Source organism: Neofelis nebulosa, chromosome 4, assembly GCF_028018385.1.
Source record: "Neofelis nebulosa isolate mNeoNeb1 chromosome 4, mNeoNeb1.pri, whole genome shotgun sequence".
Classification (NCBI taxonomy): Eukaryota; Metazoa; Chordata; class Mammalia; order Carnivora; family Felidae; genus Neofelis; species Neofelis nebulosa.
The window spans coordinates 112,999,729-113,018,286 of record NC_080785.1 but is presented as its reverse complement, the minus strand read 5'-3'; the positions used below and the strand labels follow the sequence as shown (position 1 = coordinate 113,018,286).

The 18,558-nt window shown below is 52.8% G+C and overlaps 1 protein-coding gene across 1 annotated transcript in view; it reads left to right on the top strand.

Annotated features, from left to right (window-relative positions):
- The window catches only part of EFCC1 (EF-hand and coiled-coil domain containing 1), a 41,596-nt gene extending 23,038 nt beyond the window's left edge, over positions 1-18,558 (top strand). Inside the window, exons 4-9 of the mRNA XM_058723568.1 lie at positions 8,637-8,794; positions 10,537-10,675; positions 11,867-12,032; positions 13,838-13,978; positions 15,701-15,770; positions 16,578-18,558. Of these exons, the coding sequence (XP_058579551.1) occupies positions 8,637-8,794; positions 10,537-10,675; positions 11,867-12,032; positions 13,838-13,978; positions 15,701-15,770; positions 16,578-16,714 (811 nt within the window). The 3' untranslated portion in view covers positions 16,715-18,558. The remainder of the gene's footprint in view (positions 1-8,636; positions 8,795-10,536; positions 10,676-11,866; positions 12,033-13,837; positions 13,979-15,700; positions 15,771-16,577) is intronic.

Genomic DNA, 18,558 nt, shown 5'->3' with positions numbered 1-18,558 from the left:
TGTTGCTGTTGTTACTTTCTATGTGGGAGGAGATACTGGCTTTCCACGGCTGGTAATCATGTTTCCTAGGAAAGGAAACCTATATTAGTAAGCAATAGGGTCAGTGGCCAAAAAGGTGTGCATTTTAAGAAAGCACGACACCCTCTCACTTTGAGGGTCCGCCCCTCAGTGAGGTGCACAGATGAGCCCCTGATCCACAGGAAAAGCTGATCAGAGCTGGGGCGCCACCCAGGCCTTGTGGCTTCACAATGAGTGCTCTCCTTTCTGTCCTTTCTGGAACAATCCAAGAGCACAAGGTGAGGGAGGAAGCTGGGATCCTCACCCAGGCTCAGGACTTGTCCAGGCCTGACCTACCCTTCACACATTCATGCCCTCATTCACTAATTCATTATTGGGCCACTCTGTCCCTGTGATGCCCGGAGGAAACCTCTGTCTGGTGAGGGACATGTATCATAACAGGACACCTGAGAGCATGTGAGCTCTGGGAGTCCAGGTGAGAGAGAGGGGAGTTCTGAGAGGAAGTGGTATTTGCATTGCAGAGGGGAGAGCAAAGGGCCAGTAGGATTTTCCAGGCTGAACTTGCTGGGCTCGGGGTGCACATTGAAGATGGGGCAATCTGTGTGGCCTTGGGCAAATTGCTCTCTGCACCTCAGTTTCCTCATCTATAAAATGGCAGTAACAAGAATCACTCCTTCAGGGGTGCCTGGGTGGCTCAGTCAGTTGCGTGTCCAACTCCTGATCTTGGCTCGGGTCGTGATCTCATGGTCGTGAGATCGAGCCTCACCCAGGGCTCCAAACCACCAAGTGCAGAGCCTGCTTGGGGTTCTCTCTCTCTTCTTCTTTCTCTGTCCCTCCCCAACTCATGCACATTCTCTCTCTCTCTCTCTCTCTCTCTCTCAAAATGCACAAACTAAAAAAGAAGAAGAAGAACAAGAAATCACTCCTTCTTAGGGTTACTGGGAAGAATAGAGCAGTTTGCATTAAAAGACTCAGAATGGTGGGGCGCCTGGGTGGCGCAGTCGGTTAAGCGTCCGACTTCAGCCAGGTCACGATCTCGCGGTCCGTGAGTTCGAGCCCCGCGTCAGGCTCTGGGCTGAGGGCTCGGAGCCTGGAGCCTGTTTCCGATTCTGTGTCTCCCTCTCTCTCTGCCCCTCCCCCGTTCATGCTCTGTCTCTCTCTGTCCCAAAAATAAATAAATAAATAAATAAATAAAAAGACTCAGAATGGTGTCGTGTCTGGCACACGGTGAGGCCATACAGGTGTTGGCTGTGGTTGTCACGCGCAAAGGCCCCAAGAGCAACACACAGGAGTTCGGTGGGTCTGGCTGTGCTGTGCCCGGTGGTCATCACCAGTGATGAGGCTGGAGGGTTAGGTCAGATCTTGGAGGACCCTTGATGTTGTGTTAAGGATATTGAAGTTCTTCCTGGTGGCCACAGAGAGCAACTGAAGCATTTTGAAGGCAAGAGACACGGGGTCAGAGCTGACCTCTGCTCCCTTACTGTACTCCCGTACAGTGGCAGGACGGGGGATGGGGAGGGAGCAGAGGGACTTGTCCCCACCCAGAGGGCTCTCCTGAGCAAAATGTGTTCTTTCCTCCGTCAGATCTTTGCTTTGCAACTTCAGAAACTCCTCCATGGAGGGGTTCAGATATCAGGGGATCTGGACCTCTCCAGTTGGCCATGGGAGCCACAGAGGGCTTTGGAGCAGGGTCAGAGCTATCTTCCAGAAAATGACCATGATAGCAAGTACTGATGGCCCAGGGGGTGGGGAGGGAGGGTAGAGACGTAACATGATACAGTGTCTGCTCTGTGACCTTGGGACTGGTGTTTCAAGGAGGCTGGACCTGTGGGTCGGCGGGGGGGGGGGGGGGGGGGGGGAAGTGCCATAGCACCCAGCTCATTCAGCAAGATGACAGGTGACCCTCTGCCTTGTCCCCAAGCAGTTCCATCTCCTGCCCAGAGCCGACTCGAAGGGACCCATTCTTATGGGAAACACTCCTTAAACCACCGGGCTATATGGCCCAGTCCTAGGGTGGATGGCTATCAGCTTTCTAGGCCCAGAAAACCCTTTTTTTCTTTTCTTTTTATTTCTAAGTAATCTCTATATCCATCATGGTGCTTGAACTCACAACCCCAAGATCAAGAGTCACGTGCTCCACCGACTGAACCAGCCAGGAGCCCTATAGGCCTAGAAAATTCTAACAAAGCCTCTCACAAACCAAGGTACTCACCGCTGAAGTGACAGATTTGCAACCGATCAATTGAGAGACCTTATCCATACACATCCTATCAGACTGAACCATTTTAAATTCCCCTTTGCAGGTCTGAATCAGCAAAATCAGCCTGGGTGGCTCAGTCGGTTAAGCATCCGATTTCGGCTCAGGTCATGATCTCGTGGTTTGTGGGTTCAAGCCCCGCATTGGGCCCTGAGCCAACAGCCACAGAGCCCGCTTCGGATCCTCTGACTCACTCTCTCTCTGTCACCACCCACCCCCCCACCCCTGCCCCTCATGTTCTCCCTTCTCTCTCTCTCTCTCAAAAAAAAAAACAAACAAACAAGCAAAACCCAGCAATTCCATATGGTTCAACCTCTGCTTGCTTCCACCATCTATAAGATGTGGGACCTTCCAAGGCCTGGTGACCTAGGGAATGGGACAACGGAACAAGGCGAGGTCAGGCTTTGGAGAGGAGGGACCCAGGTCCGGATCTCTGCTGGCCCTCAACCACCTGTGACTTAACCTTTTCCTCCTCTGAGAGATATCGACCTCCTAAGTCCATTGAGCAGTACTCAAAACAGCACACATAAGGCCCAGCCCGGAGTTGGGGTGCCCAATCAGGGCCTGTTCAGCCCTTTCTGGTCTACTGTGACTCCTTTTCTCTGGCCCTGCTGCCCCTGATCTGTCCCCAGAGACACCTGCTGCCTTTCCTCTTCCGCCCAAGCCTCTTTCATTCTGTTCAACCCCAAGTCCTGCCTCCTCTAGGACACCTTCCCTGCTTTGCAGACCCAGCACCCTCCTTGTCTATGAGGGTCTGGCCCCGAGTCCAGTGGGCACTGCCTTGAAGAGTGAAGGGTCTGGACTCCCTGTCACCGAGAAATCCACTGAGGGCAGGGGCTGCACTCCCCCTGCCTCCTTCCCACTTCTGTCCCCACCTGCCCAAACCCAGCATGGGAGTGGCCACACAATAGCATTATAGAATGGCCCTCTGTCTCCCTCCAGCACCCCTGGTCTGGACATGGGATCAGAACTGAGTGATGGGTCAGACTCTCCACCTTCATGTATGACCTCTACTTTGGGGGGCCAAGTGAGTGTTGGCGCTTTTCACTGAGGGCGAACAGAGGGAGCAGACGGAGAAAGACAAGGATACTCGGAGGCATCTGCAATGCCTGTGGGACATCCAGGTTGAGATGCCAAGGCAGCAGTTAAGCTGGGTAAGGCTGTCATAAAACTGGATCCCAGAAGCCAAAGCTGGAGATACATTTGGAAGTCATCGGCTCTTACGGCCACAGCATTGGCTGAGACCCCTTAAAGACTAAATGGATATAAAATTCTCAGGTGGGGTCTGAGGGCATGCCAGCCAGCACAGAGGAGTAGGGAGGAAGAGGAGGAACGAGCCAAGTAGACAAGGAGGAGCACCAGGGAGGGATGAGCTGTCTCCTGGAAGCCACCTGAAGAAAGTGACCAGGTGAGGGAGTAATGTAGTGTCCATTGCCTTCTATATAGTAGTGTTCGTGAAACGTACCCCATGAAATGTGCACTATGGGGACACCGGTTGGCTCCATAGGTTGAGCGTTGAGGATCTGACTCTTGATTTTGGCTCAGGTCAGGATCCCAGGGTTGTAGGACTGAGCCCCAAGTTGGGCTCCACACCGAGCTTGAGATTCTCTTTCTCTCTCTCTCTGTCTCTCTCTCTCTCTCTCTCTCCCTCTGCCCCTCTTCCCTGCTTGCTCTCTCTAAAATTAAAAATAAATGTGAAAAAAATGAAACGTGCACCATGACGTGTGCACTAGGAAGTGTAGTGTTCATTTCACCGGCCAGATGAGCACTGAGAGGCAGCCATTGGGTCTCACAGGACAGCCGTGGTGGGTGACAAGGTGAGATCGGAACAGCATGTGTAGCCGAGGCAGCTCTTTCTAGAAGTTCTGCCCTAAACCGGACAGAGAGAGGGGTGGTAGGTGGGGGAACCTGTATGCTGGGGAGGGTTATTTCATTGGCTGGCTTTTGTTTTTGGTATTAAGGTGGAGATATTACAGCACATTTACGTGACTATGCGAATGACCCTACGGAGTGAATCAGCAGGAAGGGTGAGGGGGTGGTAATGACAGACTCGGTCAAATACCAGTTACTAGACCAGGTAGCACACGCTCGGCGTCCCTGGGGACACTCTGTTGCTTTGCAGCCACATTTTACTTCTTGGAAAATTCCGAGGCATATCCGCCCCCGTCCCACTCTCCACACTCTGTTCTCAGTGGCTTCTTCTTCCCGATTTCATTGCCTGTGGCCTATAGTCACCTAATGAGAATGGTGGCTGGGCTGGGTCATTCCAGACCTTGCCTCCCAAACTTCCTCCCACGTGGCAGGGCCACGGAGGTGTGGGCCCGGAGCCAGTGGCCTGAGCGTGAATCCCAGCAGCTCCAGAACTGAGTTGTGAGGCTTGAGGAAGTTACTCTGGCTGTCTGTGCCTCTGCAAAATGGGGGTAATGGCAGTACCTACTTCCTAGGGTTGCTGCGAGGAAAATGTTTAAAGCACTGAGAACAGTGCCTGGCACCTAAGTAAGCATTCTGAAAGATGTAGTTGTTGTTTTTGGTTATTGTTGGTAATGCACAAAGTTGCACTTGGGGCAGGGTTTCCAAGACTCAAGTGGCTGTGGGCATGTGGGGAGAGGAGGGACCAGGGTGCCAGTGCTAGCCTATGCTAGGAAACTTGTAAATAAGGGCTGGGTCCCTCCGTCTCATATTGTTTGTTGAAGCCCTTAAATAATTTAGGGGGGAAAGCAGCATTTCAGAGTAGGAAGATGTAGATATTGTCAAGTTCGGCCTCCAACTCTGTTCAAAATTCCAGCCCATTGAAGTCCCTTACCTCCTTACATACCTCCTTGGCCCAGAAGCTCATTACCTTACAAGACAGCCCATTCTGTTCTTGGTCAGCAATCCCTGTGAGAAAGTCATTCCTCACAGTGAGCTAAAACTGCCTCCTTCTGATTCTCCAAATCTCATCTTTGCTTCCCCCTCCTTCTCTCCTTCTGGGCAAGCATCACCCTCTGGGGCCATAAAAAGGCTACTTGTCTCCACCTTTGAGTCTTGGAAACAGTGACCCCATACCCTCGTGTCTTCTCTTCTCCGGGCTGTATGAGCCTTTGGAAACCTCACATGGCGTCATGCTTAAACAAGAATACCCGCCCATGGCCTTTTCACACTGACGGCTGCCAAGCCAGATCCCTGTTCTCGGCTTGCATTACAGGAGCTTGAATACAGGACTTAGTCAGAGTTATTGGCTCGTAAAACACAAACGTTTAGGGGCTCCTGGTTGCTCAGTCGCTTGAGCATCCAGCTCTTGATTTCTGCTCACATCATGATCCCAGGGTCCTGGGATCGAGCCCGGCATTGGGCTCTGCACTAAGCGTGGAGCCTGGTTGGGATACTCTCCCTCTCTGCCCCTCTCTCCCAGTCTCCCCAAAATAAAAAATTTTTAAAACACACACACAAAAGTTCAGGGTTAGCCCTGATCCAGCAACCCAAATCATGTCATTAAGGACGTCGTTTCTGTTGTCATCTTCAGGCTCTCTCTGTAGCTCCCTGCATCTACAGCCTGCCCCCTGGGCTGTCACATCTCCCCTACGTGTCCTCAGATCTCACCAGGCAGGGAGCCAGCGGGTCCGCGGGAAACCCCAGCAGACAGTTCCTTTGGTCTCATTGGCTACCTGTGCAGGCCTGGGCCAATCACGGTGGCCAGGGATGGGATCATGCTAATTAGGATGGGGAGGAGCCACACGCCACGCCCTCCTCTGAGCAGACTTCCTACTGGTGGTAGGGGTAGGTGAGCAGGTGAGACATCTGGGTGGCAGTCGGGGAAGCTGCCACCAACGGGGAGGAGGTGCTGGGTGGCCCCAGGCGGCCGATGCCCTGCTCTGGGTCCCGAGTGCAGTCCCGCAGATCCCCTCTTGTTTGGCTCAGCAGACAGTTACCCCGATGCTGAATCCACCCAACAAACACTGGGCACCCACACCTGCTAGGACTCTCTGCAGTGCCGCGTCCCCGTGTCCCACTCACTCTGGAACGGCTGCTGTCGTTTCCCTGACACGCATGCTGGCCAAGCTGGCTCCTCTGAATACTCACACAGGCCTGATCACCAGAACGCAAGCAGAGATGGGAGGACCTCAGAGGTCATCGGCTCCAGCGACCCATCTGCAAAATAGGGACCAAGTCCCACTGCCACTTCCTCATTGGCAAGGCCAGGGCTGGCACCAAGGCCCCTGCTTCATCCACGGTGTTGTGTGGCTTCTATCTTTACAGTGGTCTGTGTGGGCAAGGACTGACCGGTGACTTCAAACAGCAACTCCTGAACTGAGCAGAAGGGTCCTCAGTTTCCAATAATACTTGGCCCGGAGAGATCCACTGAAGTGAATCTGCACAAAATGGGACCAAAGAGAGTGGCCTGTGTCTGATTTGACTGAGGCTTTAACTTGAAAAATAAACCCAAAATGTATTAAAGTGAGTTTCTTGTGCTACTTAGCAGATAAAACCAGGTGATGTTTTCAACTACTTATTCCTTCTTTTTTTCCCCCCATTGTACCATGTATACATAACATACAACTTAACCATTGTAGCCATTTTTTAGTGCACAGTTCAGTGGCGTTAAGTACATTCACACTGTTGTGCAACCATCCCCCCACCCATCCACAGAACCTCTCTCATCTTCCCAAAATGTAACTTTGTCCCCATTAAACACTAACTCCCCGTTCTCCTGGCCCCCAGCCCCCGGCACCCACCCTCCTACTTTCTGTCTCCAGGAATCTGAGTGCTCTAGGGACCTCACAGAAGTGGGATCATACAGCATTTGTCCTCTGATGACTGGCTTCTTTCGCTGAGCACCAAGTCAAGTCTCGTCCGTGTCGTAGCGCGTGTTGGTATTTCCTCCCTTTGGGAGGCTAGATAATATTGCATTGTATGGATAGATCACACTTTATCCATTCATCCATCAGTGGACACTTGGGTCACTTCTACCTTTTGAATCATGCTGCGGTGGACAAGGGTGTGTCAACATCTGCTTGAGTCCCGGCTTTCAGACCTTTTGCGTACATACCCAGAAGTGGTCTGCCGGGTCACACGGCAATTCTATTTTTCACTTTTCACTCCTTTTTTAAAAGCAATCTTCATGACTGTAGGACAGTGTATTAATTCTTAGATGTAGACTGTTTCCAGGTTGATTATATTCCTTTTGGAATAATTTTCCCAACAAAACTGTGTGAAAACACAATGGGGCGTCCTTAATGTCACATTTTCTTGTTGTTGCAACTTGGTCATGAGGAGGGTCTCTTATGCAAAAATATTCGAGACTTTTGATCGTTTTTCTAAGGGCTTTTCCCAGTCCCCCGAGTCTCTTCTGGTGCTCCTGGACCTTCCTAATCCTGTTGATTTTTCTCTTGTTCGGTTGTAAACTGGCCCAACTCTGCCACATTCCCACCATCAGTGGCTTTGCCTGCGAGTCCCATGGTTCCCCAGTACCCCTTCAACGACACCCCCACAGCCTCTTCTTTTCCAAGATGTGAAATTTCACTTCACAGCCCTTTCTTTTCTATTGGGCTGTTACATCCGACAGGGAGAGGTTGAGTAACAACAGATTCTGAAGAGATGAAAGACAGATGTGGGTATAAAATGAAAGAGGAGGAAAGGACTAGTTTAATAAGCAGCCAGTTCATTAGTGAATATTTTCATGCTAGGATAGATTTGTTTTTCTTTTTTTCCCTTGATTTTGTAAGGGCAGTGACACGGACCCTGAAGATTCAAGTGAGGACCTTAGAATATCAAGAACATTGATTGATGAGGGTGAAGTAGGTTCTCCAAAGCCCAATTAAAAGTAACTGAAACAATTAAGACTTTAAAAAAAAATCTCTCCCATAATAAGAAGTCCCGCGGTGGGAGGTCCAGGACTCTCAGCAGCTGAAAGATATCAGGGCTCTTGTTCAACTACTCCATAATTCTCTCAGCCATTTCCTCATGGTCACAAGATGGCTGCCAGTGCTTCAAACATATCCACACGACAAAGTCCAAAGGCAAGAAGGAAGGGCATTTTCTTTCCTGATTTACTTTTAGTAAGGGATAAAAATCCATTCCAGAGGCTCCCCAGAAGATTTTTCCTTTAGCCTCCTTGGCTAAAATTAGATTGCAGCCTGTGCCTTAGATGCAAGGGACACTGGGACAGGGAGTGTCTGTCATGGAAGTCTGACTCTAACATCCTGGCCGTTGGGTGGGGAGCCAGGAAGGTCAACCACAGGGTCTTCTTCAGGCACATCATAGACAGCTCACCTGTGCAGAGTAAGCAGTGGCAGAGGGTGGGTCCACATCCCACACTGCCAGCAGGAAGCTGGCCAAGCCCCCTCCTCCCTCTCAGCACCTGTGTCTTCTCCCCTGCTCACAGGTCAGAGGGCACCCAGCTCCCAATCTCCTCACGAGGCAGCCCAGAGCCAGAAGCCAAGAGTGGTGAACCTGAGGAAAGTGGGACCAGAAGCCCAGACACCTCTCCTGAGGGAGCCTGGCAGTCAGACTGCAGCTCCGGGAACAGACCCCTGGACGAAGGTTTGTCCCTGCACACAGTGCTCGCTGGGCTCAGCCATGGGCAGGCACGGAGGGGCCGCTGGGTGCCATCTTTCCCGTTTATCTTCAGAGCCCCTTGCCTGCCCCTGCCTCGGGCACCAGGACGTGTTAATGACCGTGACTGTGATGATACCCCCCCCACACACACGCATATATACATGCACACATACACAACACACATACACACAGCACCAGGAAATCCCGAGGACGAGAAACAAACCGTCAATATTGGGAACAAGATTCACGCAACCAAAACGTCATGGATCGGTCACCTCAACCCTGGTTCTGTTTGGTCCGGGACAGTTTCTTTTTTTTCTTTTTTAACATTTATTTATTTTTGAGAGAGAGAGCGTGAGCGGGGGAGGGGCAGAGCGAGAGGGAGACACAGAATCCAAAGCAGGCTCCAGGCTGTCAGCACAGAGCCCGACGTGGGGTTTGAACTCACGAACCATGAGATCGTGACCTAAGCCCAAGTCAGACACCCAACCGATTGAGCCACCCAGGCGCTCTGGTCCGGGACAGTTTCTACTGAAACAAAACGCAAGGGCCCTGAGCCCACCCAGCTGGGACAGTCAGGCTGGAGAGACGGGTGTCCCAAGTCAGGATACCTGAATCAGTGGTTCCCAAACCTGCCAGGTGGCCCGGATCACAGATGCCCAGGCCCACCTCAGATCTGCTGCTTCTGATTCTCCTCTCCCTCTACGGGGGAAGGCATGCACAGCTTTGCTGCTCAGGCTACTGTCTGTCTGCGAGGGTCAGGCCATTGTCACTGTCAAACTGGCCCGAGTTAGATGGAAGGTGTGGTGGTGCGGGGAATTAATTAAAAAGTCCAAGTAGGCTTTGGGCACAGCCGAGATGTCAGCAGAACTGCACCCCTTGCTGCCTTGCCTTCGTGGACCCATCGTGCGGAAGGCGCTCCCCTTTTACTGACCAGACAGCCCCCAGGAGCTCCAGACCCACACCCTCCAACTCCCAGGCCAGGGGAATGCAGGCCCTTCTCTTCCCTGGAAGTTTGAATCAGATTTTGGCCTGATTGTCCTCGGCCCACCCTGGGTCTGCTGCCCTGGCTGAACCAGTCCCGTGGCCGTCTAGTCTGCACTCTGCCTGGCCAGGCTGGACATCTGTGTCCCCGGGGCTGGGGTGGAGTGGGGAGGAAAGGGAGGGCTCCCCTGGAGAGATATTCGGGGGCTGTCCCCCCCCCCCCAGAGACACAGCCTGATGCTGGGTGACGGGACACCAGGAAGCCACAACTGACCCGGGGTTTCTGATGCACAGCCAGACTGGGGGACACCAACCAGACACAGCCATGCTGGGGATCACACAGAGTCACGCGTATGACTGCTCTTCCTCTGCATCCCCTGCCCCCCGCTCGAGTGTCAAAGGCATGCAGCCCCCTGCAAGCTGAAAACCTGTTCAACCTGGTGTGTGTGCCAGCAGAGCCCCAGCCCCCACCCCACGGCTTTCCTGGCTGGGATGGCCATATCCTCAAATGGGAATAATATTGCATCTCTGAGGGCACAGACAGGTCCCGGCTGGTTGTGTCATCGTAGAAAGCGAAGAAGAAAAAGGGTTTCTCTCTCTCAGGGTCCCTGGGTAGAGTGTCAGGGAGGGGCTCCGGGTGGCCGGCTTGGCTCCTGGTGGAGCCTTGGTGGCTTCCCCCTGGGGCAGGCTGTCTGGTTCCCTCCCTCTGTCCCTTGTCCCCACATCCCATGTTTCTCCAGCAGTGGACGGGCAGCTGTTCCGCTCAGTGGAGGGCCAGGCCGCCTCCGACGAAGAAGAGGAGGCCGAGAAGTGTCAGGAAGAGCAGAGGTCACTGGCCAAGGTCAAGACGCTGCTGGCTCGCCTCTCCAGCTGCAGGAGTGGGTATGTGTGCCACGGGGGGCGGCGGGGGGGTGTGAGAGGCCCAGAGCCCCTTCACACAGTGACAGAACTTGAGCTTAGGAGGCTGACAGGCCTGATTCTGTCCCCTAGTCCATAGGAGGGAAGTGATCAGATGCCCCGCCCCCCACCCCCGGCATGTGCGGGGATGAAATGAGGGGACTGGCAAAGGCACACTTTGTGGGGGGCTTTAATGACCGTTGGTGTCTTCTCAGTCCCCTGGCCGCTATCCCAGGACATGGCCCACAGCTCCGTGTAATTCCAGGACATACCAGACCCTTCCTTACCCGGTCGCTCCTGCGAGAAACAGCGTTTATGGTGCCCTCCTCCAGCCTGGCCCAGGTCAGGGGCCTTCTGACTCCCCAACTTATGTAATCCTCACAACCACCCTAGAGGGGAGAAAGACCCAGATGCCTGGGGCACCTCAGACAAGTCTCCTGACTCCTCTGAGCCTCAGCTTCCTCGTCTCTAAGGCAGGCAAGAGGTTTGTGAAGATTTGTTGTCAAGGCTATAAAATGCCTAACAGGTGCCTGACCGCAGTAGGTACGCCACCAAGGGGCAGCGCTGATGTTTATTATTATCTTGTATGGTGCTCTCAGCTTTCCAGGACTATTGTCACCATCGACCCTTAAGTCAACAACAAGCATTTATTAAGCACCTACTTCGTGCCAGACAAATCTGGAGGCTCTGAGAGAACCGCAATAAACAAGACAGCAGCCCTCCTCTCCTGGAGCCCCTATTCTAGTGAGTGGTGACAAGTAGGAGGAAAATAAGGTGAAGCAGCAGAAGAGGGAGGGGCGAGGAGATGCCAGGAAGGCCACTCTAAGAAGGTGCTATTGGAGCAAAGACCTGAAGGAAATGAGGGAAGAGCATTCCGGGAAGAGGGGACAGCAAGAAGTGCAAAGGCCCTGAGGCATGTTGGAGGGGCAGTGAGGAGGTTTCTGTGGCTAGAGCACAGTGAGTGAAGATGGATGACAGGGAGGCCAGGGAGATCAGAGGGGCACATTGGGTGAGGCCTTTGGCTTTTCCTCTCAGTCAGATGGGGAGCCAGGGGAGGGGTACTGACCAGGGGGTGTCATGGCCTGGCTTTTAGACTCGGTGGCAACACCCACTTTCTGAGGCTGGAGCAGACTCTGGAAAGCAGCCCCACAGTGCTGGTGCTCTCCTTTGCTGCAGGTGTGATGAACAGACAGCCAAGAAGCTCGTGACTTACTTCGGCCACTTTGGCAGTGCTGACCATGCCTGTACCCTGGGGGAGCTGGAGGCTCACATCGCCATGCTGGTGGAGCAGCTGGGGACCCAGGGCTGCAGTGAGAAGACCCTGGGGACACCTGGGGAGGAGGTCAGCTGAGCCCCAGAGGCCGAGGTCTGGACCAATGCTAAAGTCTCTCATAGCTGGAAGAACCCTGAGGGATGTCAGCCAAGTCCTGTGCCCTGTTCACAGATGGGTAAACCAAGACTCAAAGAGATTTGTCGTAGATTTAACGAAGAATATTTTGGTTGCAAGTTAAAGGAACCGTCTCAGAACAGCTTGCGTGCAAAATAGGTATTTATTAGAATATGGAGCTGGCAAGAACAGCCGAGGAGATGAGCGTCAGAAACAGCTGGATCCAGCGACTCAGACTAGATTGTTGCCACCTATCTGCTCTGTGTTTCTCTTGGCGCTGGCCTCATTTCGCCCTACTTCAGAAAGGCTTCCTCCGTATGGTGGGGAAAGGGACCACAGCTCCAGCCTCCCACTGGCCCACCTAAAGAAAGCCCAGGGGGATAAGAGCCCAATATACTAAACCTCAGGGAGGAACGCCAACCGGCCCAGCCTCGGTCATGGGAGTGTCCCTGGGCCAGTCCCTGTGGTAGCCGGGCAAGATTCAGTGATTAGCAGCTCCATCAAAGTCAGATGAGGGGGAGGAGGGACACTGCCCCCCAGGAGAGTTATGGAGGGTAAGGGAGGGAGCCGACAAATAATACCAACAGCCAATGGCAAGGTGTCTCCGTTTCAATGAGACCGCTTGGCCTTTTTTCTCATCTCTCCACTCCAAGCAACTTCTCCATCCCACAGTAATCAAGTGTGGAGTGCTACTGAGAGTCGCCATTTCATTAAGCCCCAGCACATTGCGCTTTTGCCAACTGTCGTTTTGATAGAAGATCGTTTTATATTTATATACCTGAAATTCTAAACCCATGCTGTCTTTGACGTTGGTCTGATGCAGTTCCACAAGGCATAGCCACCACCCCTTTTCTAAGTAAATTTCCAGGAAGTGGGGATCAGGAGAGTTACTGAGGCACATGAGCTGTGTCCCCAAGCCCACCTTCCAGGCCCGTCTGCAAGGAGGCATAGGCACCACGCCTTCTCTGTCCTGCCCAAAGCCCAAAGAGGACTCAGAGCGTCTAAGGGCACCACGTCTTCGGCTGCTTCTCTTTCCCTCCATCAGTGCTAAGAACAGGGACCACCTTACTCCTGGCATCCCTGCTTTAGAAAGCAGATAGCCGTGTGACACTTTATGACTGCCTGGCATCTGCCCCCTAGTGGGTATCCCAGTGGATACCCACGGTCTCAGTGCTCCCCTGGCCAGGGGTGGGCCAGTGACTCACACTGGCCCAATCAGGCCCCTCTCCTGAGGCCTTCCATCTTGAGAGAGATGGGAGAGTTGCTGGAAAGTGTTCTTCTCAGCTCTGGCCCCTGGACAAAAGGCCTGAGACCGTCCTACTGTCTCAGCCCCATCCCTGAGCTTCTCCAGCCACCGGTCTGTTCTGGGAATGACCCCTAGCCCACTAGTGAATTTTTTTTTTTCTGTTTAAGCTAGCCAGAAAAGTTTCTGTTGCTTGCAACCAAAAAAAAAATTTTTTTTCATTTAAATTAAAAAAAAAAAAAAAAAAAAATATATATATATATATATATATATATGAAAAGAAAGCATATGGATAGAGAAGGGAAAATGAAGTTCTCCAATAGAAACCAAAATATGCATATTCTTACATTAACCCAACATACTGTGCGACCTTAGGCCAGACATGCAGCCTCTCTGGGCTGGGGGGGGGGGGCAGAGGGGGCCAGATGACCTCTGAGAAAGGGTCAAGGCAAGCTGTGGGTCCTGCCCGGAGACAGCACGGTGAGTGTGGGCGCTGAGTCCCCGTTGGTCCCCACAGGCAGAGCTGCAGCGGAAGGTGGAAGAGAATGAGCAGCTGAGGCTGGAGCTGCAGATGGTGGAGACAGAGAGGGTGCGGCTGTCCCTGCTGGAGGAGAAGCTGGTAGACGTGGTGCAGCTCCTGCAAAGGCTCCGGGACCTGGTAGGCTCACAGGAGGTGGCCCACCCAGGGCAACGAGAGGGGCTCTCAGAAGGGGGCACCGGCCTATGTTGGGCACCTGGCTCTGAGCTTTCCTCACATTAGGCAGGTGTTATCTCCACTTTCCAATGCAGAAAAGGAGGCTCAGGGAAGGTAATTAAAAACAAGAGGAGGCTCTCTAATTTGTTCTATAAAGCTAACCTAACTTTGATTTCAAAACCACAGAAGGATGAATATAAGAAAGGAAAATCATAGGGGAGCCTGGGTAGCTTAGTTGGTTAAGCATCCGACTTCGGCTCAGGTCATGATTTCAGTTTGTGGGTTTGGGCCCCGCATCGGGCTCCATGCTGACAGCTCAGAGCCTGGAGCCTGCTTCGGATTCCATGTCTTCTTCTCTTTCTGCCCCTTCCCCACTCACTTGCTTTCTCTCTCTTCTTCAAAAATAAATAAACATTAAAAAAAAAAAAAAGAACAGTAAGGACCCTCCTTTACCAGATAAGGAGTCTCAGCCAACTACGTCTCACAAACCTCACGGATATTGGTGAAATGTTAGAAGGAATCCTTCTAAAGTCAGAATCAAGACCAACATGACTGTCCTCACTGTCTGTATTCCAGCTAGTTGTTCTAGCCAATGCGATAAGACAAGAAAAAAAAAGAAAAGGTGTAAGGATTAGACAAGAAGACATTAAGCTATCAGTAATTATATATCATATTCATCTACACAGAAATACCCAAGAGAATCCATAAGCAAATTATTGTAATTTCTTGGCAAGGTGAATGACAAAATATCAGAGTACAGAAATCAAGCGTGTTCCTAAATAGCTTCAGCAAACTATTTAAAAAAAATTTTTTTTTGAGGGGTGCCTGGGTGGCTCCATCAGTTAAACGTCCAACTTTGGCTCAGGTCACAATCTCATGGTTTGTGGGTTCGAGCCCCACATCAGGCTCTCTGCTGTCAGCACAGAGCCTGCTTCGGAGTCTCTGTCCCCACTTCTCTCTGCCTCTCCCCCAACTCATGTTCTCTCTCTCTCTCTCTCAAAAATAAATAAACATTTAAAAATTTTTTTCGTGAGAGACAATTAACTTAGAATTACAGCCGCTGTAAGGTGAAAGTGGGATCTGAACCCGGCTTGCCTGAGTTTTAAGCAGGCTATTACCTGTGCACCAGACTGCCTAGGATACAGAACCAGCAAGGCCCAGGCCAGATTAGCACAGCCTGGGAGAAGAGCTAAGGGGCAGCCAGCACCAGCAGGCAGCTTCTGGCCATGCAGCCTGTGGGTAATGCTGGTTCTTCTGCCTCCTTGCTGGGTGGCTATGGCCGAATGTCTCATTCTTTCTCAGCACTGCTTTTTTCACCCATTAAAAGGAGCCTAATAATATAAGCTGTTGCAAAGGTTACATGAGACCATGCATAGAAATGCTCTTATTCATGTTTATTTCCCAAGTGCCTACTTCTCCTTGGGCACATGAGTGGTAATCCACAAATATGTGATCTTTGATGGAATGGGTCCCGCATACCACTCGATCCACCCACCAAAAGTCTCTGAGAAGCCCAGCAAGCAGTGTTGCCAGCCTAGGGCCAGGGGGCCAGGAAGGGAGGGGGGTAGTGACTCTCTGTGCCCCAGAGAGCCATACAGAAGCCCGTAGGGGCCACCAAGTCCGACCCGCTGAACGAGGACACAGCAGCCACAGTGCAGTCCAGCCCTGTCTCTATTTCTTTTTCAGAACATATCGAAAAGAGCCCTGGGGAAGATTTTGCTGAACACGCTGGATGCTTGCAAGGACCCCACGCATGGTAGGAGATCTCTCCTGTCTATCAGAGCCTGGACAGCATCTGACGGTAGCCTGACTCAGCACTGTCTGTCCTGAGTGTCTTGTCTGCAAAATTCCACTGTCATTACCACCCTGAAAGTACATAGTCAGGAACAGTTCAAAATGCTATTTGACAAGAGCAGGGGAACAGAAGTCCTGGGGAGAAGAGCCCAGCAGAAGCTAGCAGGGCCAAAACCCCCAAGGGAACTGGGCAGGGTTCCCTGCTCTCAGTTCAGTCGGCAGGCTGACTATGGGCCAGGCTCTGGAGAGTCACCTCACATGGTTTTAACCCCCTGCATCACGACAGCAGCCCACTGAAGAAGGTTCTGTTATTGTGCCCATTCCACAGATGGAGAGACTGAAGCACAGAGAGGCCAAGTGCCAGCTGCACCCAAAGCCTTAGGTCTCTCCTTTAAGCACTGAGCTACATGGTCGCCATTTTTGGATAAAGTTCAGGGGCAGTAGGATTACATCAGTGCCAGATTGTGTCTTGTGAAATCAAGACGAGCCAGGCCAAGCTCTCTCCTCAAAGGGCCTCACACGCTAATGGGATGACCAACTGGTCATAAGCCTTTGCTTGCTAGCCTCACAGGGCATTGCTGGGCAAGGCTTGGGTATGTCTAGCACCTGGAATGGCCCCTGGAATCGAGAGGGAGGCCAGAAATTATGTGCTAGGAGCCAGCTTCTCTGGGGTCCTCAGTGGGAGTGAGACAAGAGAGGGCTGGGGAGGGCCCCTGTGGGCCATGGTGAGCAAACTGACGTGCCCTCCCTGTCTACTCTTCCCTTCCAGAGGGGAGATCTGGACCCTCAGCCATCCTGGACGCCCTGCACACGGCTTTGGCTGGCTGTGAGCTCTTGCGGAGAGAGCCCTCGGCACCAGCCTCCACGGCTCCTGCACTCGCCAACACCCTCCTCATCTCCTGCTGAGGCCATTGGCCCAAACTGTGGGCACCTGGGTCAGCCCGACCTCCATCAGACCAGCCTCCATGTCAGCCTGACCAGCATCACATCTTCAGAACCCTGGAGACCCAGACTCCTTCTGAGACTGGACATAACCCCAGAGCCTCCCACGACAGAGCCTGACAGACATCCTTTCCGTTCGTTCCTCACAGATTCCCTTGCATTCTTGCTGCCAGAGTTCACATTCAAACCCTGGGGCTGCTGGATCAGCCCATACCTGCTGGTGCTTCCCCTACCCTCAGTGCAGAGTTGCCTACATTCATGCACAAACCGGCCCAGAATCCCCTCCCTGGGCTCCTGGAGTCTTTTCCCCTTCCAGCACTGCCCCCTTCCTGTCACCCATGTGCCTGATGCAGGCACACTGTGCCCAACCTCCAGGCCACACAGGCTGGGGAAATATAAGGAGGGGGTGATCACTGCAGGCTTCCAGGTAGAGGCTGCCCTTGAACTAGCTCTAGATGAGAGGCAGGATTTCGATGGACAGAGAGAGGAGAGAAGGACATTAAATGCTAATGTGAGGAAACAGCAAGAGCAAAGTGTGGGGCCAGAAAGGGCCCCCATTAGTACAGTACCTGGAACACCTCTTTCACAAGCATGCAGTGGATACTGGGTTTCATGGGGTCACAGGAGAGAGTAAGACAAGCTGCCCGTTCTCACCTACCTTAACATCTCATAGGAGAGAAAGATACGTTAGCAAATAGCTCAACATGCATGAAATCAGTGCTAAATCAAGGTAAAATAGTTACTCAGGAGTCCAGCCTAGAGGGGTTCATCCGAGCCAACGAGGGCAGATGCACCACAGAGGGGAATGGCAGGGGTGAGGCCAGGTGCCTGGGGGGACAGTGGCAAGGTCGGGAGTGGGGGAACCCAATAGCAGATGAGGATCCGGGACTTTCTTCCACAGGCGATCAGGAGCCACTGGAGGATTCTGAGCTGCCCCATGGAGCATGGATGGAGAGGAGGGAAGAAGAGGCAGCTGCAGGTCCGTGGGAGGAAGGTGGCACCAGCAGCTTGGGGCCAAAGCTACAGGGACACAGAAGGGGATCATGGGAGAAGGAGGACCAAGGGGTACCCAGGGGGAGCCTGGGAGCAGCAGACACTCCAGGGCAGGGCAGCAGGGACTGGGGACAGACAATGACCAACCTCCTCTCTGACCTCAGACACTCAGCACCTTGGATGGGGCAAGAAGGCATCAGGGAGCCACTGCAGGCTCCTAAGCAGGGTGACACAGGCCCCAACCCAGTTTCTCTATGGTTCCTCTGGGAATGGAAGGAAAGAGACCAAGGCCAGTGGCCATTCCAGGGGGCCACCTCACCCCTGGTCCTGTCAGATGAGCCAGGCTTTTTTGAGAAGGCCCCTAGGACTCTTCAGGGGCCAGTGGGCAGGGAAGAGCCTTGAGGAGGCTGGTCTGAGCCCTGAGGAGGGGGCTGCCCCCAGCTTGCTCCTCTCAGCTCAGCCTGAGCCCACCAGGCCCGCCTCCCCCGGCTGTGCTGCTAGCTGCATGACCCAGGTTGAGCCTCACCTGTGCCCCGCCCAGTGAGAAGGGCCAGCTGTTCTGTATCCTGACCATGGCAGCAAGCACAGGACGCTACACGTGTGTTAAGATTCACAGACCTGGAAGCTGTCCTCAAAAAAGTCAACTTGACCATTATGTTAATAAAACCCAAGAGCCACCAGAAGACACATTCCTACAGTGCCTCCAGGTCTAGCCACCTGAAATCTGCAGACAGAGGCACAGAGGGCTCTCATAGGCTATAGTCACAGTAAGCTTCATCCTCGGGATGTCCCTCATTAAAATCTGCTCTTACCAA